At 35.6% G+C, this 25,413-nt stretch overlaps 1 protein-coding gene across 2 annotated transcripts in view; it reads right to left on the bottom strand.

Moving 5' to 3' along the window:
• The window catches only part of SLC39A12 (solute carrier family 39 member 12), a 68,965-nt gene that overhangs the window by 26,445 nt on the left and 17,107 nt on the right, over positions 1 to 25,413 (bottom strand). For both annotated transcript variants that reach the window (XM_039877501.1, XM_039877500.1), the window contains 8 exons: positions 20,194 to 20,366; positions 16,698 to 16,869; positions 12,859 to 13,031; positions 11,046 to 11,198; positions 10,445 to 10,555; positions 8,050 to 8,116; positions 3,657 to 3,815; positions 1,899 to 2,086 (listed from right to left, as the gene is read on the bottom strand). In XM_039877501.1, the coding sequence (XP_039733435.1) occupies positions 1,899 to 2,086; positions 3,657 to 3,815; positions 8,050 to 8,116; positions 10,445 to 10,555; positions 11,046 to 11,198; positions 12,859 to 13,031; positions 16,698 to 16,869; positions 20,194 to 20,366 (1,196 nt within the window). The remainder of the gene's footprint in view (positions 1 to 1,898; positions 2,087 to 3,656; positions 3,816 to 8,049; positions 8,117 to 10,444; positions 10,556 to 11,045; positions 11,199 to 12,858; positions 13,032 to 16,697; positions 16,870 to 20,193; positions 20,367 to 25,413) is intronic.

The following is a 25,413-nucleotide window of genomic DNA, read 5'->3' as shown; positions in this document are numbered from 1 at the left end:
GGAGCAACTGCTTACCCTTACAAATCAGGAAGAGAAACACTGAGGGGAAAATGATATATTTAGCTTAGTTCTGCATGATAAATGTTTCTTGATAATCTTCTCAGGTCAATTTTGGGAGAGTAGACTCCCTAAAAAGAAAATGGATTGACTACATACACATACACCCATCATACTTGAAGAGAGATTCAGACTGTGTTTAAAAAACAGCAGTAACAACAACAAAACACAGAATAGACTTTCAAAAGAATACGGTAACTGCCCCCAACTGACTCACAAAGAGGAAAGAAATTCGAAATAGAAAGCTGATAATCGGGAGACTCAAGAATGAATTCGAAGACAGATGTATAGACATTTTAAATAAAAGGTAGTTTCCAACATTTAGTGATGAATGACAGTGTACTTTCAAAGTCATAAAAGTCTAGAAATCCAGATTTCTCAAATTGGGAGGATTAAAGGATTCTGTACATTTACTATGTGTTGGGGACTGGGGCTTGGAAAAGAGGGGCAGAATTCACCCCACTTAGCTACCTTCACTATCAAGATTAGGAAATTTTCTGAGTATTATAAATAGCATACAAGGACATTTCTAAACATGGATGTATATTTTGATGTTTATCTCACCTATTTGATTCTCATGAGAATTAAGAAAAACAACCAGAGAGTCTGAAGATTTTACCATGGAATTTAAAATGGTTGTGTTCACTTGAAGAGTCCCCTTCTTGAACTCTACTTCAAGAATAAAGAATATAGTCAATAATATTTTAATAACTATGAACAGTGGCCATTCATACATCATATAAATGTGTAACTACCATGCTGTACACCTGAAACTAATATATTAAATGCCAACTGTAATTGAAAAATAAAAATTAAAAAAAATGCACTGTTATTCTGATTCTATTGGCACAGTTTCCTGTCATTCAGATTTTTTTTTTCCCCTTATGAAACATTTCTCTTTTTTTTCTGCCAGGACAATACCTGGATTCTGCCACATCACTAGTCTATCCCAAAGGTCCTGTTACATATATTACCTTCAAGATTGTTTATTTTATTTTTCTGCTCGAGGATACAGGTAATCACAGATTTTACTTTTGCTCAGATTGGTTTTATATTGATTCTGTCTTAAATATTTCTTTTGTTAATTTAAGTCATTTTTATTTGCCTTATTTCAACCCATGAGAACAGATCATCATTCTGACTTTCACCTTAAAATATTAAAGTTGTAAAACAATTTAATAGAAGCTGACCTTGAAAAAAGACTGGTTTATCTTACAAAGACCAGAATTTAAGAGGCACAAAAAATAAGAATGACATTCCCCAGGTTTAACTCCTTCATGAGATTGAAAAAGATGAAAAGTGATGACTGAATTGTTACTAGTGTCAGCAAAGACTTATTTAGGAAAAACACATTACAGTTTTAGAGACCTCATTCCACCACATGATAACCCTTTGGTAATTAAAACTTCAAGATTATATCATTTTTAAAATATAGTTGGTTAATTAAGCTATTTAATTAAAGATGAATTCAGTTGAACTATTTTCCAATGTATAAACAAAATAGCTGGCTGTTTAACAGAACTTTTTCATTTTTCAGCTGGAAGTATATGCATCATTAAAGACACAAAGCCAGAACAAAATCAACTGATGATCACTTTCTGACAATTATATAGGTTTCATTCATCCCACTTAAATTCACTAAAAGAATGTTAATATTTTCCATATCTCAAATTATGTTTCTTCTGCCTACAACTTACTTTCTTGGATTACACAGACTATTTTCTTAGTCGTTTATATTATTACCTATATTCTTTTCTTCTCTCCATCTACCTTCTCATTTTATTGCTTTTTCTATGTTTTGAGTGTTTAGAAAAACAAAATAGAAGAGCCACAGAGCTTACCATTTCCACCAAGGATAAATATAAGAACATCCCAGCAGTAATTGTCAAGATCCAGTTTTGAACACATAGATCAGTTGATACTGAGAGGCCTATGTACAGCCCTATGAAGGCAGTTAGAGCACTTATAAAATTCAACAAGATGGCAACCTTAACAGGAAGTCCAGAGCTCAGGAGCACAGCAAAGTCCCCTGAAAATTAAGGGAAAAAGAAAATATAATTACTGATTAACTGATGATAGTTTTGGTAGTATGCCATCAGGTCATTTCAAATTTCAGCAGCTGAGACTGATTATGTAAATTGAGCTGAATGATCAGTTAAGAAACTATTTTCCTACATTTTTCTAGGATTCATAGCTAACTCATTATGTTATTAGGAAGCTACATTTCAAGAGTCTATTCCTTTTCCCAAAGATAGTAAATACAGAGAGAACTGTGACATACTCTCCACTTTCTGATGTCCTGTGGTTCTGTGACATTTTCAGCTTAGATAAACACAAAATAAAGTGCTTGCTGTCCTGGGGTTTCTAAATCTTTTTGCCTAGAAACTAACCAGGCAAAATCACGAGGTAGTAAACACTATGTGGGCTTTTCTTTTTTATTTATATAGGAACTGCTTTGGAGAAAGAGAAAACTACTTAATATGAGATTTTAAAATCATCACAAAAGTTGTTTAGAAAATGTTTTAAGGCCTTAATGAGTTTAGAAAAATGCTATTCTCTCTTTTCTTCCAAAAGAAGAATGATCTATTCACCTGAGAGCCTCTATTTCTTAAATGGCAGGATCAAGAAGAGGCTGAAATTCAATCAATACAGCCTGGGGACCTAGTTTCCTAATTCCATTATAGCACTGGTCCTATGAACAGGTCTTGAAACATTGTTGGTGGCCTGCCACAGATTGTCACAGTTCCCTGTGGTTTTATTATAGTAGCTAAAAACAAAACCATAGGATAGGGTACCCAGACAAGGCATGTTTCATTGGATTCAGGAAGGACCTTAGATAAACTGCTTCAAGAGGAATGGATCAATTTGTTGGCAACAAGACTTCGGACAGTAGACAATAAACACAAGAGGGCACTGGTGGCCAATGGGGGTAATGTTAAAAATAGAAGCAGAAGGAGTAACTGCCAAGAGCCTTCTCTCTAGGCACATGGATGCCTGGGTCCAGCCTCCACTCTTTCTGGATCTGTTTCATAAATATTTATTCTGTCTCATCCTGGTTCCTGGGAGGCAGGATTTAAATTACGGGGCTATTACGATTATCCAGAAAGAGTCTTACATGCATCTGCTACCATATGCCTGTCATTTCCATTTTAGCTTGGCTTTAGATGTCTTGAATTAATCAGGTTGATGGAACCATGGTTTGGCTTTAATTTAAATGTTATTTTATCTCATTGGCCTGTTTGCCGATATAATGGGTAAGTCCCCTCTTAATGTTTTTCCCACATTAACTATGCAGATTTTAAAGTCCTCGCTAAAATTCTTTAAAGGGAAGTTTCTCTGAATGACTTTCTCCCATATAGAAATCTCCAGAATCCAAAAAGAGTCACTTCTGTCCCCAGGAAATGTCATAGGGTCTCACTGAATTTTATCCCAAGGTACAGGATTTTTTTCCTAGTTCTTTTCTGCCTATGTTTAAATAAATTATGGAAGAAAAGTATTCATCTTTTCCTTGTATATTGGAAAACGAAGCTTGAGAAACCATAGCTAGAAATGTATTAGTCTCAACAAGCAGGAAGCCGTAATTCCACTGTCCGACTTACCCATTTCATGTGGAATTTCGTGACACAAGATAGCGATTGTCGTGGTCACTCCCGATTCGGATGAAGATGAGAAGGCCGCTCCTATTACGAGGCCGTCTGCAAAGTTATGCAGGCTGTCCCCAACCAGTATCATTATTGCTAACAAGCTAATGGATTTGCCTAAAGAACCAAATAAAGGTGTGAGAAGCACTGCATATTTCATGGAATCCTTCAAATATGACCAACTCTCCCATTCACCCTTGACATTCTTAAATTGCATCAGATTAAGTAACCCTGCTTTATTTCAGCTTTTAAAATAAGTCAGGACTAGAGATGCTGCATGCTTGAATGTATGATCACTGGTTTTTAATGGATCTGACTAATAATGAGATAACTGACACACTGGCATTCACTATTCTATCGCGCTGTGCCAAATAAATAAAAATAATATTGGAAAAACCTCCCAAAATACTAGCAATGACCTTTCCATATGTATCATTAAATGGAGTCTATTAAAATAGAGTCTATTTTTCCAAACTGTCCCCTGAATTAGACTGTTCCGAGTGTCAAGTGCATGTTCTGCCATTGTGTGATCATCATGTTTCCCCATCCAGTTGGTGCTAATGACCTTCCTGAAGTGCCTCATTCACTTCCCAGATGAGACCATGACAGAACGTCTACCGACTCTCCGCATCCCAGAGTTAGCTTTGGAACAATTTCTTAATGTTCTTATCTTTCCAAAAACAACTTTCAGTACCAAGTCAGCCTGATGTTGAACAAAAGAAGGAGACGCTGCTTCTGTGGGATTCTATTACATAATATACGTTATCTATCTGATGGGTGGAGAGTCCATGAACTAATTTAGATTATAATAGGTTTAAGCAATGAAATAATTTAGATCATAATTGGGTTCAAGTTCTTAATGCGCAGAATTTCTGTTTTCAAAAACCTAACATTATATATTAGCATAACCCAATTATGGAGTGGAATGACCAAGAAATGCAAAAAGTATTTTGGAGATAATACTTATTTTGACAAGAAACTACCTAGGTATACCATTTGATAAGAAAAGCCATTAAAATCAGATGCTATAGTCTAAAACTTCATTAATTACTCACTTGCTACATCCTGTGTGACAGGTGTAAGTAGTAGCTGTTGTTACTGTTGAAATTGAACACAGTATTCTAAGAACTGTACCCTCAATAAAAATAGGAAGAGGTTGCCTCCTGGTTTCTGTTACATAGTCTAAGACCGCAGGGGGACTGTATTATAATATGGTTTGCTATTGGGGGGTGGGGGGACATAGTTTGACTCATTTCATATCCTACGCCTTGAAATAAGTAACTTCTACCGAGTAAACAGCATACACAGCCCAGGCTGTCAGTCAGGAGATGGCTGTTTAGACTGTGCTTCAAAGATGTCCCATGCATTTTGCTTCTGATGATCATGCTTTATTTAAAATTATCACTGCGAGACTGACCTATAGGCTTCTTGTGGTTTTCTAATTTATTTTATTCTTTATTGAAAATGAGAAGATTCTAGGCAACAGTCATAAAAACACAGACCACATATGAATTATTGAATTCAGGGAGTTCTTATTGGTATTGCCTGGAAGCTTTCAGAATCTAATAGTGCTACCAGGTCACTTAGCTGTTCCTGCCAATTTTCAGAAATAGAGCTCTTCTTTGTGAACATACAACAAAATGAAATAATTTAAAGTAATACTTTCGACAACATTACAGCATGCAAAAATTGTGATCTCAACATGACTACATATAGTATTGATATAACTAGCATACATTCAAACGGAAAATTTTTACCCAATTTATATTCTTCTAGGAAACAGTGCAGCCTATTTTTGTTTTCTGTTATCTTATTATCTCTGATTATGGGTTTCTAAATCATGGACATGTAACAAGCCACAAGGCAAATACACATTTTTGCATGCAAGCCACAAAGAACACATTGTGCATATTGTTTAAGATAATTTAAACATTATTCAGCAGAAGAAAAGACAGGCATTCCTGGTAATAATGTATTCATAATATTTTCATAATATTATTCATCATATTTTACCTTTCTTTATGTACCTGGCAGTCACATTGAGATCCATATTTCTGAATTACCAGAGATTTGCCATGGTGAAACATGGGCTGGACCTCATATCATTTTGCTTTTTGTTTATTTAAATCAGACTGTGGACAGGATTTTTCACATCCTGTCTTTTGAAACACAAGCTGAGCTCCACCAATTAGAGAATATGAAACAAGCAACCAAATACGTGACGCTAATTCGATATGTCTCTGGCAAAAGGGCAGCTGAGTAATCGAATTTTGGGTTGTTCATTATTCATTCTGTATGCCAAGTTTTATATCTGAAGTAAGAGAGCTATGAGGCCTACGAAAAATTTGAATAAGACCGTCATTATTCTATGATCCAGCATCCTCTTCCTGCTCCTAATTGGACTGGGCAGATGCTTCTTTTCTTTTAAAAACAAAAACGAAGAAATGTCTATTATAGGCCTACTAGGAATTTGAGAACAAGAATGCATTCCTGGAAATTATATATATGATTACTAAAGTATAAAATTCACTAGAGAGACTGAATCTCAGAATGGATATGGCTAAAGACCAAGTTAGACATCTGAAAGATAACAAAAAATAAATCACTCAGAATTAAAGCTAAAAGACAAAATGATGAAGCAGAGAAAAATTAAAGCACACAGAAATTCGATCCAGAAGGCACAACATCTCTCCACTAAGCATTCCATGAGGATAATACAGAGAAAAATAAAAGAGATGAGCAAAAAAAGAGAAATTACTTAAAAAAAAAAGACATTTTCAGATGGAAAAGTCACTTAATGTTAAGACAAATGACAAAAAGCTCATACTTAGCCATTTTAGGGTGACATTTTTGAAGTTTAAAATTAAAAAGAAACTCTAAAATTCAGATGGGGGTGTTGGAATCTGATAGTAAAAAGAAGAAAAATCAGATTAACATGAATACTGAACTCTAAAAGAGAGAATAATTAATGCCTTCAAACATCTGAAGAAAAATGATTTGAACTTAACAATTTTATGACTAGCCTAACAATCAGGCAAATGTGTAGGCAAAATAATTATATTTTCAGACAGGTGAAGATTCAGTAAACTTATCTTCTAAGACCCTTTTTGAAAACAGCATTCAAAGTTATATTCCAGCAAAATGAGGAAAGAAATCCAGGAAAAAGAAATGACATCCGAGAGAGCAATGAGACAACATCCCAGGATTAAAGCAGTTAGAGCAGGTCAAATTATAATGACAAGGTAGATGGAGGTCTCTAAGAAGAATGGTTCAATCACATTTCTTAAAAAATGTGAAAAGTAATCATCTCCTCTATAAAACTGAAGTTTACTGGCTATGTGATCTTGGACAATGACTTGCCTTCTCTAACAACTGGTTTCTTCATTTATATAATTTGGATAATAATTATTACTTCATTAAACTATAGATTAAATCAGATAATCCATGTCTAGTTTTTGGCACTGTGGCTGGCATACAATAACTGTTCAATAAATGATCACTATTTTTATTATTGAGTAACAAATATTATAGAATGGGAATAACTAATCATAGCTACTTACTATTAAAACACTGAGAAGTGAGTGTCACAAAAGAGTAACATAAACGAGAAAAATGGGGAATAGATTCAGGAGCAAATGACAAAAACCAAGAGACCGAAAAAAAATTCTAAGAATTATTGAAAAACATAAGCAAAAAGGAATAAATTCCTATCGAAAATTGGTAAATTAAATCCAGAAATAGGGAAAGTCATAGAAAGAAAAAGGTTCATTGAAAATTTTATGAACAAATTACTTATAGAATAAATTGTGAATGAGGTATCATAGATTTGAACTCCACCACCTTAATGAAACTATCCCAAATGAGATAGATATTTGTGACCAATTTTTAGTCAACTGTGATAAAAAACAAAAAAAGCAATAATGTCTTCTGACTTCACAGGAAGTGAAAGATTCGATCATCGTGCAAGCATGATTCTAAAGGAGCACTGATAACCGTATATGTATTTACACTAATTGAAGTTTCTAGATCAGTTTTAAGCAACTGCGGAATACAATATTTTTAAAGAATGGAGTAAAGTTGACATTTAATGCGTGGTATGTTTGAAAGACTGATAGGAATGAGTATTAAAAATTCTATTTCAAAAGTTTTAATAATAAAATACATACCAAATGAAATTTGTATGGTTTTGACATATTTTCTTTAAAGCGGACATAATCTTTTTTTTTATGGCACTTTCTACATTTAATGTTTTGGTATGAAATATTTGACATATTTTCTTTAAAGCAGACATAACTTTTTTTCTATGGCACTTTCTACATTTAATGTTCAGCTTTTTGTAATTGGTACTCACATTTTCTGTTGAAAGTTGTCACACGGCCTATAGGAATTTCAGCTGCCTGAAAATCTTCTGGGCCTTTCTATTTTAAATTAAAAAAAAAAAATTATGGAAAATAAGCACTAGCCATCATTTTATTGAAAAATAAAACATCTGAAGTTATGTTGATTTTTAACAGACTTTTTAATAGTCTAGAGTATTTTAGAACTTCCAGATTTCATAAACAAACACAGAAGGTAGGGCTGAGAGTCTGCAAGCATGATGCTTTTGCATTATGTGTATTTAGATGAAAATAGCACTCTTGTGTAGATCAGAGTTTTCCAGAGTGCTAGAAGCTTCTGAGACAGTCTATAATTCAGACTCTTAAATAATGTAAGCCTTTGTGAAATCTAAGAGCTGATGAAAAAAAAAAGATTCTTGTTCTTGACCTAATTTGGCTCTTCTCCTGTATGGGGGACTGTGGATCCAGGAGTCACCTTCTGATCTGTGAGCAGATTGTGCATTGTAATCCATGCCAACACAACACCTCATTTTGTTCTTTTTTTGTGGCTTTGCCAGTCAGTAAAAGAAGCCTGATGATTAAGAAAGTAGACCAACAAACTTACAAAAGACAAATATAACACATTTCATCCTTTCTCACAACAAGGAAGTAAGATTTTGAAACTGACACCTATAATATGAGTTTAAGATTATGTGATTTTATTTCAGAGACTTGACTCATGGTTCAATTTCTGGAAAGTTACTTCCCCTCCCTATGCCTCAAGTTCTTATTCTCTTATGTAAAAAGAATACTTTTTATCTACCTTTTAAACATATTCTTTTAAAAGCATGTTCATCAAATTCTATTATCCAAAGTTTTAGAGACTTTGAGACAAATTTAATGAGACATAAGCATTATTTTTTTAATGTAAAACAGAGAAAGTAAACTTAAAGTTTACATGTTAAAATAATAGCAGCTATTCAAAAGATGTAATGACAGGCTGTTTTGGGGAAAAGGATGCTGAGAAGTAAGACAGGACCTTAAGGATACAGGGTGAGAAGAGGTAGACAGGCCTCTTGCCTGAAATTGATGGATCTAGAAACAAACAAAAATAAAACGGGATTTTGTTGTTGTTGTTGTTGTTGTTTACATTACATCAAAGGGCTCCGTAGATCCATTAAAAGATAGGAGTTCAAATATTTATTCCAGGACTTTTTTTTCCAAAAAGCTATCGATTGTCACACTATGTAAAGGAATTTAGAGGCAAACATCCAAGATTCCTTATTGACTGGAAGGAATTGTGAGTTCCCCTCCTTCCTTAAAAACCGGAAATTGAACCCAATGGTCCCTAAAGTTCATATTATTCCTATTTGCTTAGGTGGATCTTGCAGTTTAAATAACAAAGTAACAGTGACTATTCTTAGTGAGGGAAAATATTCAAATACAACCAAACTCATTAAGTTGGCATCAGAGATGTGCTTAAATGCATCGTGGGGAGCTAGACTCTTCCTTCAAAGAGAAAGAATAAAATCAGTGTTAGAGTGATTTTAAAACTAATCTCAAACATGTGAAGAATCTAAGCAATAAACACAATATGACTTTTAAAATCATTTTTTGAAAGAAATCTTTTTTTCATTCTTATCTTCAAGTTAGCTCTAGGTCTGTAGTCTACGGTCAGATTTCCATCTTGCTGTGTTAATGTCTCAGGAATATTTTATTTTTATCTCTACTCTGTTAGTAATCTATCTTTGAACTGTATACCCCACTTCTCCCCGAAGGCTATGGTTCTAGGAGGCAAGTCTTCTAACTATTATTTATTACTTTCATATTTTTTTCTGTCTCTTTACTTGTTACTTTGAGGATTAGAATGGGGATATTATTTTAAACTTGTTACTTTGAGGATTAGAATGGGGATATTATTTTAAACTTTTGAGAATTCACATGGAAGATTTTGATGTGGAAAACTCAATGTAACAGAAGGCACTTGAACTATGAGACATCTCCTTCAACAGAATCAGTTCTCTCCTGCATTGTGAAATGAAATACCCCACTCCCAGATGCACTAATTGTTCAGTATTTATTTGCACTCACCTAGCCATGGCTAAGGATTACTCAGAATGGAAAACCAAAGGCCAACTGGTTTATGAAAACTTATAAACACAAGGATTAAGTTGCTGCCTATTCTGTCAATCTGAGTCATTACATGTTCCAGAGTGGTACAGAGAGCAATGATTTGAGTCTACAAAAAATGCTTTTAACTCTTTAAAACAGCCTTTAGGTGTTTGGCAAAGTTTCCCAAACTATTTATCATGGTCAACAATAGGCAAATCAGGAGTAGATTCTATATTTGTCCTACTGATTTTTTTACCAATTCATCAAGAAATAAAGAAAGTAATCAAACCAATAAAATACTTCAGATCAGTAACCTACCAACTGGATAGTTGAAGCAGATTTGCCTTTGCCTGACTGGTCACTTAATTCAGAGTTGAGTGCAAGACGGTGGGCATGTCCCACATGCCCGTTAGCCAAAGACACGCCCTGCTGAATGAGGATGGTTTAAAATTAGTGGCAAAGCCAGAACACAAGTGCAGCCTTTGTCAATTCCATGGTTCTATTTAACATTTTGCTTATCGGCCACAGTGGTGGGTGGCACAAAAAAGAATAATAGGAGAATTTCGTCATGATAAATACTTGCTAAAGTGTCTCACTTTGAGGAAGCACAGGACTGCTCTGAATCATCATGCATATTCAAAATGCTTTAAGAATATAACTTCTAAAATGTCCAGTTATGATTTTAAAAAGCTTAAACAGTGGTAGTTTTTAATTGTCTGTTTTTAAAATATTTTTTGATTTTTCAATTACAGTGAATATACAACATTATATTAGTTTCAGATATACAATGTAGTGATTAGACATCCACATAATCCAAGAAGTAATCACTTAGGTAAGTCTAGTACCCATCTGGCACCATACATAGTTATTACGATATTATCGACTATATTCCTCATGCCAAATAAAATTTAAAATATACCTTAGAACTCGGTGATACGAGAAGAATAAAACATTTTTCTATCAAGAAAAATCCATAGATGCCTCCAATTAATCCCAACAGTTTCCAAATGTGATCTTTGCTTTCATGGAAATGTCCAAACTCTGAGGCTTCCTGTTTATGTAAACCAAGGATCTAAATAAAAGAATGTAAAGAAATCTTTTTTGACTTAAATATTAATTAGTAGGTTCAATATCGAATACACTCAACTTTCCTTCAGGGCAACTTCAGGACAACTCTTGAAAACATTTGAAACCCAGATAGTTTGTAGATGTATGGATATTTCCACTATAGGATTTAATCACGGTCAAATAAAATATGTATAAGAGAAAATAAGGGACAGCTTTGAGTAGCTTCTGCAAATGAACAGAATAAAGCCTAAACTTATTTCAGCGAGTGTCCTAAATTTTCATACATTCTCAATCCTTTAGCTGAATTTTTTTTCCCGGGAATTCAATTCATATCTGTTTTCACAGCAATACCTTAGAACAAATCGATGTATTTTACAAACCACCCTGGCTGCCTTGAGCCATGCACTCAGAGGAGACCCAGCAAGCTTTCAGATGCTCTGGCTGTTTCCTGGGATCTTACAAGTGAAGGACAGCTCTGCAGGCACTGCAGTGACCTAGAAAAAGGCCTCCGCCACCGCCTCAGGCCAATAAGCCCTGAAATATTTCCAGAAAATGAGATTACAGGGGAACTTAAAACTAATAATGGTTTGTTTCATTTCTCCAATGCTCACTTTGCAGTTTCCAGAACATCTAATAATTATTGAGCCTCTAAGCAACAAGAGTGACCCTGTAGGAAATTGTCAGAGGCTTGCAGAAATTTTTAATATCTCAGGCTTTGTGAAAGGGGGGACCATTTGTCCATTGTTATTCATCATAAGAGATTTCAGAGGAAATAGAGACCATCATCTGCAGACTCTTCCATCTGAACTCTTTTGCATCTCGGGTCCTAGTCCTTTCATTTCTGACAAATAAGGAGTCTCAAAGGACTTCAACAAAGAGCCAGCTTTCTGATGCTCACATTTTTCTTAGGGACATCTGCATGCTCTTAGGTGGGTTAAGAAAGAGAACTTGATTTTGATGGTTCAAATGAACGGTGCTATTACAGAGGTATGCACAATGTCAGAGTATGAACGCAGGATAACGAGACTCCCAGAAACTAGCCACCCCAGGAAACCATTGCTGCTCAGGGCCGAAAGGGCGCAGGTTGGGAGCAACGTTACTGAAGCTCAGCGGGAGTAGGCTTCCGTGGGAGCTGCAGGACTGCGAGTGATCCACTGCTTCCAGAGCGGGTACCAGAGCCACAGGGAATGAGGAAGAAATACCCAGCCGCTCTCTTCTACCCTGAATTTTCAGTTGCGCCTCCCATTGGCCAAACCCAAACAACAATCCAGCCTGCAAGGGAGCTGAGCCGATGCAAGTTTCTGGGGAGCAAAAGACGCGGCAGAGAACAGAATGGATGAGGTTTGTGGGCAATTGGAGAAAAACCAATGTGACGTCTTATAGCCCATTCGTTTTTATTTACAGGTACTTAGTCGATGCTCCCCGAACTTTTCTTAATAGGAATCTACATCTGACCACCTTTGTTTATTTCAAAAAATAAATAAATAAATAAATAAATAAGAATAATGTGTGGAATGTACAGATTGTTCATCTGCTTTCTCCTACAAGTGCTCTGGGTAATAATATTTATTTCCATGGAATAAGGTGCTGCGAAATTTTGCCTAAACACCTCCAGGGGCTAAATGTAAAGAGAAATTAAAAACACTCCATCCAAAGCAGCTTACCTGAGGAATAAGGTGGAGGAGAGCATCCCCAGAGAGTGTCCCAACAGCCAGGCCCACAAACAGCTGTAAAATCAGCCTGTAGTTCTCCTCACATCTGTGGAAAAGGATCAGTGTTGTCCCAAGCATGGAACCTAGGGTGAGCAGCATCACAGCCACTGTGCTGTAGCCATATTCTAAGTCAGAAAAAGGTGGCAAAAAAAAGGTCAGTGTACACAATACCCTCCGTTAGTGCCTCAGCTAGTGAAAATGCCAGAAGACTCTATCTTCCCACTCAGCTGGTGGGGATAGCAAATTGTTCTATCAGTGTTACACTGGGTAAAAGGTTTTAATTTTAAGGAAAGGAATGAAAAGATTTTCACCAGTAACCCTGTTGCTTTAAAGTTACCCCCATGACCTCTCATTAAAAAATCACTGTGGCAACCAAGGACCTAGCTAACCTCCCATCTTTGAAGAAATTAATTTCTATCACTTTAAGTTATAAATTCTGCTGTCAGAAACTGGTCATGATTTCTATCTAATCATATTTAATTATATTCCTTGTCTTCTGAAGACAAGGAAACCGTATCACAGAGAGAGCATACGGTTTGGGCTTATAAAGACCTGTGTTTGTGTACAATGCGAGTATTTTCTTTCAAAAGTTATCAAAATTATTTGTCATATCAAAAGTGTTTATTATTCTCAATGACCAAAATGAGTATTGGTAAAAACCAATCAATGAATGTCTAACAGTTGATAATCTAAATTTGGACAGCCTACATTTGGGATTATTACTATAATATTTTATTACTTCTAAATTTGTTCTATGTTTCTAGGCTTCTTGATTTTTCTAAAAAAATTCAGAAAGTACAATTTTTAAAATGATTCAAAGAAAAACTATGTATGAGAGGAGATGAAATAAAGGGGGAAAGGCGAGAAAAAGATTAAAAGGGAAAAAATGGCTTCGAGAGGCAAGCATAAATGATTTGAGGATTAAGTTATTTATGCCACTATTTTTGCTGTTGTTGCAGATATGAAGGAAGGTAATTACCAAATTAAACTATCATTTCTTGTAGTGACTACAGATAAACAATGTTAAATCAAACCATTTAGTTATCATACTACTTAAAGCTCATTGTAGATTTTAAGAAATTATCACCTTAAAATATGTCATAATATTCCATTCTCATTTTTCTTGAACTATCCTGGAAGGTTCACCCCCTACCTTTGACCACATTAGTGACACTAACTGGGAACACGGCAATAGGTTTGTGATTTTAAGAGGCCCTTCATTGAATTATAAGCTCTAAATTCTACAGGGGTCTAATATTAAAATGAAGCTGGTGGTGTACATGGAAGAAACAAACAAAAAACTTTCCAACCTCATTTTTCTCATTCTCATCACCACTCCTCCACTGCTAAGGAACCACTATAAAATGGTGGTTGTTCGATGGATGTAGAGTTTCTGTTTTGCAAGATGAAAAAGTTGTAGAAATCTGTTTCACAACAGAGTGAACCTACTTAACACTACTGAACTGTACACTTGAGAATGGTGAGGATGGTAAATCGCATGTTTTGTTTTGTTTTTTTACCTCAATTAAAAATAAAAATTATCGAGAAAGGTCATAGGGCATACATACAGGTTTTATTTTGTTCTAATTTAGTCGAAATGCCTTTGTTATAAAAACATCTCAAGAGGTATTTAACCGAATTAAATATTTACCCCACTCTTCTGCAATGTGAGCACAAAGGTGTCTAATGTTCAAAGTTGCCACATAAAAAGTCAAGAACTCACAAGAATCAATTAGGCTCTGAGACCTCCCAAGCCAAAGGCAAAGTTTCAAATTTTTCTGACTCTTCTCTCCCCTTTGTCCTGAGGACAGCGACCATGTGGAACTGGAGGAAAATGGACAGCTCCTAACTTTAGAGCTTACAGATCTTTTTACGTCCTCTGTGAGTGAGATTTCACCTGCTCCCATGTGGCAAGAGCAGCCTGAAAATCATAAAATCTCTGACTTTTATGGCCATCGGTACTCTGCTAACTAACTTATCCCAGGTCTCTACATAGGTGTCATGGTATTTTGATTGGAGTCAGGCGACTTGCAGACAGTGCTATGTAAATGCTTCCCTTCGTTATGATAGGACTAGACCTAATAATTAAATTCTTAGCCACTCCTGGGCAGCTACTTTGCATAGCACTGAAACTTGCTTTATATGTGGCCATTACAATCTTCCCTGGAAAGTCAGTTGGAGGTGGTGCTTAGAGGCTGAGTTTCAGCACACTGAACGCTGTTTTCTTAATAACTTCTCCCTGTATCCTCCCCTCTCCATCCTTACATTTCTGTAACAAGCCTTTCCCTTCAGTTACATGATGCAACATTTTAAATTGAGGACAGTAATGTTCTTTGAGGTTCTTTAGTGAGTATGAATGTTTGCATTTTTCTCAGGAAGACTATTCCTTAGAAGAGTCCAGGTCATTAGAAAGATAAAAACTTTTTCACAGATTTTCAGTTCATAAATCTATTTCCCAATGGCCTGTATGTACCAGACACTGTGTCACATGGTGGGAATATAAACAAGCTCATGGAAGCTCCTAGGTGCCATGGTCTGTGCACACCATCCATTTTTGAGCCATCACTGACCGTGAAATGCTTAATTATTTAGCTGCTCACTTTTAACAGAGCTTTCTTCCTCTCAGTGAATGTAGAGTTTTAGATATTTAGGCCTGATATGTTTGTTTGTTTTTTTCACCTAAAATCTTCAAACGTGCTTTTGATGCCTCAGAGTTCACTGTGAGTTAGTAGTGAGTAGCTGAACAATTTAGCTATGATGGGCATTGTGGACTTTCTCAAACAGAGAGAAAAGCAGGTCTGGAAAAAGCATATGTAAGGCCCGTCAGATCAATGATATATAAATGGTTGCAGGCATTAATGGTCACTTTTTTTACTATCCATCATGGATGTTTTTAGGCCACCTTTTATTTTTCTTTTAAATAGACAGTAATTTGCAGAACACGGCTTTGTATATATTATCCTTTTTGAATTTTACAGGTACCCTATGAAGCCTTACAGTAGAGCTCGCCTACTGCAGAGATCCAATGGGACATAGGTGAGTGCATTTCTGGGGAGTACCAGCCAGGTCTGCGAGGCTGACACCCCCCTGCACTGCTCACCTCCTCCCCAGAGTGGCCTCTTTGGTTTACCCTAGTATGCCTTCGTTTTCTATTTGCCATGGTGTGTGAAAAAAATGAGAAGCCCTGTAGGACATCACTGCTTTCTACTGTGCAGAAAAAGAGACAAACTTCAATTTTCCAACTGTCATCACCACTCTCTCACTGCTAGGGAAATAAAGAGATCGCTGAAGATCAGAGCTGGCCGGGGATAGAAGGCATGACTCAACTCTGCATCTCTGACCCCAAGATTATATTCTTGTTCTCTTATCACGCCAGTTCTCAACTTTGCACTTTTAAATTGGTCCTATATGGCTGAGTCCTATATAGGAAACAAAATCGGTTCACATAAATTATTTATGAAATATAAAATAGTCATTGAAAGCTAGCATAGCGTAGTGGTTAAAATCGACAACTCTGGGGCCACCTTGCCTGGGTTTGAATCCCAACTCCATCACTTTACCAGATGTGTGTCCTTGGGAAAGTCACCTAAACTTTATGTGTGTCAGTTTCCTCATTTGTAAAATGGAGATAATAATAGTATCTAGCTCATAGCATTCTTGCGAGGATTAAATGAGCTGATAAATATTAACTGCTTAGAACAGTGCCTGGTATATAGCAAACCTTCAGTGTTCACTGTCATTATCACATGTACTGTGTGCATTGGCTTTCTGAAGGAAGAATCAGAACTTACTCTCCAGAGTGGTGGGTGGCAAATTTGCTTGTTGGTCTTTGGGCAGCTGGCAAGAACAGCTGAGCAATTGCTGGATGATTCCCGGACTCATTTGCTTAAAGTCCTCCTTAGAAATGGGTGAAAGGCTGTTCCGTAGAAATATCTCCACCAGCTGCCCAGCAGAGAAGCAAGTCTGTATAGGAACAACGCATGTTGTTAATAACCTCAGCACACAAACTCACCATCCACTGCCATTCCTGGGGAGTCAGAACTCAACAGAATGGCTGAAATGGACACATAAAGCCATATCATTTAGCGTTTACACACCAGCTAGTTGACACAGCATTTGTCAACTGATGTCCCTTCTTCGCAAAAATAATAGAAATCATTGTTTTTGCCTATTAATATTTACCTAAATCTTTGTAATTTTTTATATTGTATAGGAATATTTATAAGAAATAAGGATTATAAACAGGAAGAACAACAGGTCTCTAAAAACTGCCACAAGGCACTTGTTTTTCTCAGAAGTATTAAGAGCTGATTTTGTATATCAAAAATTATAAACAAGTTTTAATGTGGAGAATGATATATAGTTCTACGAGCATAAATGGATGCCTTCTATTGATATAAGACCCTAATACAATGTCTTTGTGATCTTTAGTTTCAATTAATATGGTATTATTGTTTTAAATCAATGATTTAAAAGGCTTGTGTCTTCTGAGACAAGTATCTTCTCCATTCTGTTTCCCTCTGCATATATCTATTACCTTTTAGTGTCTGACATTCTCTCTTTGAGAAAACTCATGGCCATATAAACCCCAGCTCTGAAGTGACCGTTCAGTCCACTAACCCAAGACCGAGCTGATTCTGCAAATCCTGATAACGATCTGATTGCTTCATCAAAGCCACAGATGGGCTCTCTTGGGTCAGACACCCATCTAATTCAATTAGTTTTGCCCATGAGACAGGAGGTGGGATTATGCTGTTTAAACATGGCTGCCAGCCCCACCCTTGTGGATGAGAAAGGCATTTTGCAGAAAGGAACTGGGCAAGAACTTTAAAAGGTTTCTACTACAAAAGAACAACAACAGAAAACTAAACTTGTGATTTTTTTTTTCCCTTCATCAAAATAATTTTCACCAAAGACAATATTATCTTTTGGGCCATTTGTTAATAATGGAATAGAATTACTTCATCATTAAAAATACTGACAATAAAGAAAAACTAGCAACAAACTTATGATGAATCTTCCATAATAAATAATCTTATTGGAAAATGCCTCCCTGGGAAGTAAGAGTGGAGAGATAAACATGAACATGTATCTTTCCCAAGTTCATTGTCAAGAAATTGAATAGTCCTAGTTTTAGAATATCTTTTCATAAAGTAAGGTTACTCTATTATAAGCTCCTGTGCTCTCCATCTTTATTTGCTGTTCCTGTGCTATTTAGGTCATTATTTTAAATTTCTCCTGAAATCATTTAACACCAATGTCCTTCAAGGTAATACATTATATCCTATAAAATTTTGAACATGAAATATTTTTTAATAAAGAAGACAATAGAAAGAATATTTAGATTACCCAAAAAATAACCTTTAAAATATCTTTATTCCTTTACATAAAACTTCAGTATATATGTGTGTACTTGTGTTGATATCATCAGGCTTCCATGGTAATTTTACAAACATGTTCTAAAGCAGTGGTTTCTGAACTTTGGTTTGGAGAATCCCTTGGAGTGCTTGTTGTAAGACAGAGAGCTGGGCTCCATTTTCAGAGTTTTTGATTTAATAGATTCAGGGCTTGGAGATGAGAATTGCACTTCCAACAGCTTGTCAGGTGATGCTGATGCTTCTGGTCCAGGGACACTTTGAGAATCACTGGTCTGCATAGTATAGGCAGGATCCTCAGAGCTAGTCTCCTGTCTTAGGATCCCAACAAGAGTCACAAGAGAAGTGACATGTGGAGGCAAAAAAGAACTGTAGAAGAGTTTGTTTTGTTTATTTGCACACTCAGCATGGAAAATTATTATTGCTGTTCTTAGAAGATACATAGCTTAAGTAGGTAATCCCTAAATTTTGAAAAATGTCTTTTGTTCTTTATGCAAATAGGGTCTCCACCTGGCACATCTGTTCCCTCCGGAGCCAGCCCTGAAGATGCATTTCGGGAGACTTCACAAACAAGAATCAATAGGGGTATCAACTCTTGTCACCTTCAGTTGAGTACAATAAGTGTGAGTTTGAAAAACTCAGTTTAAATAGATATTTTTTAACATAAAAGTAAATAAGTCATAGAAAATTGTTTTTTAAAATATATAATAGCAAAAATATGTGACATTGCCCAATCATGTATTTATAACTTATGGGAACAGCAATCAGTGTTAAGACAATGTGAGGAGTTTTGTTCTTTTAAGATACAGATTGTGCCCAATAAGAATACTGATCTAAGATACAAATAACAAAAATAGCTTTATATATTTAAATCAACATTTTCTAAACAATATCATAGCTGTTAATGGCACTGAATATGCCATCAGACAACCTGTGCATATATCCTCAGTTTCTGTGACTTTAAGTTATTGTTTATTAGCTCAATGCCTCAATTTCATCATCTGTAAGATGGAATAATATAACTTAACTTCATATAATTGTAATAGTTAAATGAGGCAATGCAGGCAAAATAGCACAGTGTCTAATACGTAGTAAGTACTCAATAAATATAAGCCACTATCATGGAACAGCAATTTGTCATGCTTTTAAGTGATTAGGGCAGGGAAGGATTCTATGGTCAAAGTTCGAGAAATGCTAGAGTCAATGAGATTAAAGTTTATTTATTAAAGGACTTCCCCAGACACCTTAACATTCTACAGTACAATGTGTATCTCCAATATTTCCCAAACTAATTTAACCATAGCACATTGTTTCAAGAAGCCTCAAAGTAGACTAGTGAATGTACTTTGGAACACAACTTTAAATATGGATATGACTATGTTCACAAGCTCAAATATCACCTTTTCTCAGAAAACATCTTAGAGCTAGCTACTATGAAAATATTTCACAGTTGCTCATAGCCCAAAGTAATCTCTTTATAATCTAATCTAAGTTTGAAATATTCATTCATCACTGTGAGCATTTATATAACATCTGTATTCTCCCACTACCCTGTAAGCTTCGCAGGAGCTGTGCCTATTTTTGTTCAATACCATATCTCTGACACCCATGATGGTGACTGGCACACAGAAAAGGCTTAATATATGTATACTGAATAATTGTTTATGCATTCAATATAGACCGAAGGGAGGAAAGAGTAATATATATCATTCTAAGTATCTTGGTCCTGTGTTTACGTTTGCAGAGATCCAGTTGTAGAAGAAAAAAAATCATAACCACTCTGCAGAAATAGAATATTTTTACAAAGAAAATAAACATTAACTTTTAAGTTTTCTACAACTCTTACAGAATTTCTACAATGGGCTTCCTTTGACAGTAGTAAATGATGATATACGAGGAATAATGACAATACCTGATCCCAGGAAATTGGACCATCATCTGACTCTTGGTCCCTGGGTACAGATAGATTAGGGTACTTCCAACCATGGATTGCTGTGTTGTTTCGTTTCCTTTGAAGCTGATAGATTTTGTCTTTCCTGATACACGTACTTTTGGTCCAAAGACTATTGAGAAGTTGGTCTAATTCTAGAAATTTCATACAAAATCTGGTGTCACATAGAATAAAGACACATCAATTTCAGGATAATCACAATTTCACATGGCCATAGCACAAATATTTTACTAAGTAAACTTGGTTCTAATGAAAAACCAAGATTTTATTCTGAATAATAATAAATAACATTTAGATTTCACATGAATATTGATTCCCTCACAAGATCTTGACTAAACTTTGGGGCTGAATCAGTCTTACAAAGATGCTCCCACCATTTTTATCTCCTGGAAATAATGAAATAATAAATTCAATGTCTTCTGTTGAACCGACTAATTCTTTTTCTAGATGTTCCTTATAAAAATGTAAACAAAAGACAGAACTGGCCTAATCTTTAGAAAATATATTCCTTTGAGGCACTACACATCCTTAGTAGATTAACTATAACTTTAATGTAGTTAAGCCAATCAAATTATTTTCCTCGTAAGTATTTATCAGAAAAGGGAAAGGAAATAAAAGAAAGTTGAGATTGTAGAGACAAAATAGACCTTGTTTTCTAATGTTACTGTGGTATGGTTGTCGGTTTATAGATTGCAGTTTGATTTCCCTTGGTAAAGCTCTAGGCTTTTAAAAACTGATTGATACAAAGAATAATTAAATATAATGGTGAATTCCTTTGAATTTATTCATCTTCTTACTTGTGAATAAAATATCTCTAGCATTTTCCTAAGTTTTACCATCAGTGGTAGAAAAAAATTACAAACTAGAATTACTTTAAATGAAAATGAAAAAAACCTTTTCAAATTTGATGTAAAATCTTAATCTACATATTCAAGAAGTTCATCAGGCATCAAGTAGGATAAATACAAAATGACCCACACCCAGACACATAATAGTCAAACTGTTCAAAGTCAAAGACAAAGATAAATCTTGAGAGCAGTGACAGAAAAACGACTCATCACATACAAGAGAGCATCAATATAATTAATAGCGGACTTCACATATGAACAATAGAGGCCAAAAAAAGAAGTGGAATGATATATTTAATGTGCTGAAAGAAAAAACTATCAATCAAGAAATTTAAATCCAGCAAAAATACTTTAAAAATGAATGTAAAATAAAATCATTCCCAGGTAAATAATCAGGCCTGCCTTACAGAAACTCTAAATTAAGTTCTTTGGGCTGAAAAGAAATGACACAAATGGTAAATTGAGTCCACAGGAAGAAATGAAGAACACTGAAAGTGTAAATATGTAGGTTAATATAAAAGACAGTTTTTTTCTCATTTGTTCTTTAAACTCAATGAGAAAATGCTGTAGGCTTTCTTTTAAAATCGGAAACATGATAGGATGCAGACACTCTCTAATACTATTTATCATTAAATTGGGATTATTAACCAATGCAATTAAATGAGAAAGCAAATAAAGACACAATAATTGGAAAGTAAAAGGCAAACCTATATCTATTGGAGATGATATTATTTATCTGAAAATCCTTTAAAAACTAATGAAAAATTAAATAAAAGATTAATCATGGAGCAGCTTATAAATCAATAACTTTCATAAATACAGACAAAAGCCAGTTATAAAATTAAATAAAAGATTAATCATGGAACAGCTTATAAATCAATAACTTTCTTAAATACAGACAAAAGCCAGTTATAAAATATAATAAGAGAGAGGATCTCATTTAAGGGAGCCAAAAAGAAAGTTAAATGCTTAGGCATAAATGTAGCAGGAAATTTCTAAAACCTATGTGAGAAAAATAATAAAACACTATACAAAAACACACATGTAGACATGAACAAATGAAAAGGCATATCATATTCCTGGGTAAAAAGATAAAACATCTCAAAATGTCATTTCTCCTGTTATTTTATTTTATTTATTTATTATTATTATTATTATTATTTTATTTTTTATTTTTATTTTTTTTGCTATAATAGGTTTCTTTCCCACAGCTTGACAGTTTGATGATGTTTTTTAGGAGGAATAAACAAGCCAGGAATTTCCTGAAAAGAAGAGTATTGCAGAAAGCTAGCTCTACAAGACATTAAAATACACTATAAAGCCACTCTAAGTAAAATGGTATGGTATTGCCATGTGAATAAAGTGAGACAACAGAACAAAATAGAAAACAGAAATATTCCTAATTGTGTTTATTACTATATTATATAAAAGTGGCATTTCGAATCAATGGAGGAAATAATTTTCACTGCAGTAAGAGGTAGAAGGAAAACTGGATAGTCACATAATAAAAATAACCCGGATCTTATTCCTTACAACATACATCAGAATTAATCCAAAATGGATCAGCAATGAAAACATACAAGTACTAGAAGAAAGCATGGGTGAATTTCTCTATAATCTAGGAATGTGAAAAACTTTATCACTAAAAATCCAAGAGCAATAAGAGAAAAGTTTGATTACTTTGTTTATGTAAAGGTAAAAATATTTGGCGAAACAAATATTTTGATATGTTTCCAGGCCTAGGCAGGAAATGCACCCTGAAACAGTACATACTGGAGAGCAAGAAAATATAAAATGTTTTAAAGTCTTTGTCAAAAAGACTTAGGTGTCAAGTTGAATAAAATTTCATTGTTCAAAAAGAAAACAATCTGAGCACTAATTAGAATAATAATGACAATTGTAATCTACAGATTCAATGCGATCTCTATCAAAATACTAATGGCATTTTTCACAGAAATAGAACAAATAATCCAAAAATTTATATGGAACCATAAAAGACTCTGAATAGCCATGGCAATCCTGAGAAAGAAGAACAAAGTTGGAGGTATCATACTACCTGATATCGAACCATAGTACAAAACTATAGTAATCAAAACAGCATGGTACTGGCATAAAAACAAACACAAAGATCAATGGAATAGAATAGATAGACCAGAAATAAATCCACACTTATATGGTCATTTAACCTATGACAAAGGAGGCAAGAACGTACAATGCAGTAACTTACAATAGTCTACTCAATAAATCATATTGGGAAAACTGACCAAATACATGCAAAACAATGAAATTGAACCACTTTCTTACACCATTCACAAGAATAAACTCAAAATGGATTAAAGACTTAAATGTAAGACCTAAAACCATAAAATGCCTGGAAGAAATAATAGGCAGTAAACTCTCTTACATTACTCTTAGTAAAAATTTTTCTGATGTATCTCTTTGGGCATGGGAAACAAAAGAAAAAATAAACAAGTGGGGCTACATCAAACTAAAAAGGGTTTGCACGGCAAAGAAAATTATCAACAAAATGGAAAGAGAACCTACGGAATGAGAGAAGATATTTACCAACAATACATCTGGTAAAGGGTTAATAGGCAAAATTTGTAAAGAACTCATACAACTAAACACTAAAAAAAAAAAATCTAACAAAAAAATGAGCAGAGGATCTGAATATACATTTTTCTAGAGGACATACAGATGGCCAATAGACATATGAAAAGATGCTCAAAATCACTAATCATTAGAGAAATGCAAATTAAAATCACAATGAGATATCACCTCACACCTATCAGAATGCCTATCATTAATATCAAAAAACAAATGTTATCAAGGTTGTGGAGAAAAGGGAATTCTCATGCACTGATGGCGGGACTGCAAATTGGTACAGCCACTATGGAAAACAGGAAGGAAGTGCCTCAGAAAATTAAATGAAACTACCTATGACCCAGCAATCCCACTTCTGCGTATTTATCCGAAGAAATTCGAAACATTAATTCAAAAAGATCTATGTACCCCTATGTTTGCTGCAACACTAGTTATAATAGCCAAGATATGGAAGCAATTTAAGTGCCCATCAATAGACTACTGGATATAAAAGAGGTGTCACAGAGTTCTGGTCAAGATATTGGAGCAGGTAAATGCTTTGTTCGCCTTCTCTCACAACCACATTAGAATTACAACTAAAGTACAGAATAGCCACTACAGAGAGTCACCTGAAGTCTAGCTGAACAAAAGTCCTACAGCTAGGGACACACGGAAGAAGACACTTCAAAAATGGTAGGAGGGGCAGAGATACAAAATGGGCTGGTCCTACTCTCACAAATGGCAGTTGAGAATTGGGAGAAATATCTCAGCTGCAGAGTCCCCTCCAGAGGAATGATGGGTCCCAGCCCCACACCGAGCTCCCCAGTCAGGATTCCAGTGCCTGGAAGAGAAGTCCCCACAACTTTTGGCTGTGAAAACCAACAGAGATTGTGGCTGAATGAAGGGCTGGGAGAGTCCCAGGCACTCCTCTTAAAGGGCCTTGCACAAACAGACTAACTTACTTGGTGATGGACTCACTTGCTCTGAGCTCCAGCCCTGGGGCAACAGCTCAAAAGGCACCAGGGACATACAGGAGGAACTGAATTTCTGGCTTCGAGGCAAGGGCTGGACGGGCAACTTTCTCTTCTGTCTGGCAGAGGGCACTGTTCCTTTGTTGAGCTCTTCTTCTCCTGGCTTGCAGACACAGGTGGGTACCATATCTGAGACTCCATTGACACAGCTCACACTGGTCGCCCTGCCCTGGTGATTCCCTGAGACACCACACCTCTCAACTTGTACCCACCCAACCTACTTCCAGTGGCTTTTCTATACAAACAGCTCATGCTTTAGACTTTTCTAAAATCTTGCCAAGGTTCACAAAACCTAAACAAGCAGCATCTGGCCTCAATGTGCCCGGTACCTCTTGCTGAGCAGCTCCAAGCCAGGCACTAGCAGCAGCAACCTCTGTTTATAGTTCCACCTCTCGTGGCACTTCCAAGCCCAGTGTGGGTGGCAGCTATCTGAGGATGGCTTGGTGGCTCATACAAGGTGGCCCCAGGCAGGCTGCAACTGAACTTAGCCTGTGACAGAGTCCCTCCCAGGAGGCCTTGGCTTGTACTCCCAGTAGCCAGCTTCAGTCTGAACTGGAGCATCGCTCGGGGTCCCATCTGAGGATGACACACCCAAAGGGCAGACAAGGCAGGGACCAGAGCCCTGCTAAAGCAAATCCTACTCTGTAGGGTCAGCCCTTATGTAAGAGCTCCTGCACTGGTCATGGCCAGTCATCACAACTAATCAGCCTAAGGGTCAA

The sequence above is a fragment of the Pteropus medius genome, unplaced genomic scaffold (assembly GCF_902729225.1).
Source record: "Pteropus medius unplaced genomic scaffold, Ma_sr-lr_union100, whole genome shotgun sequence".
NCBI lineage: Eukaryota > Metazoa > Chordata > Mammalia > Chiroptera > Pteropodidae > Pteropus > Pteropus medius.
The sequence above is the reverse complement of the archived record's forward strand: the minus strand, read 5'-3'. Positions and strand labels throughout refer to the sequence as shown.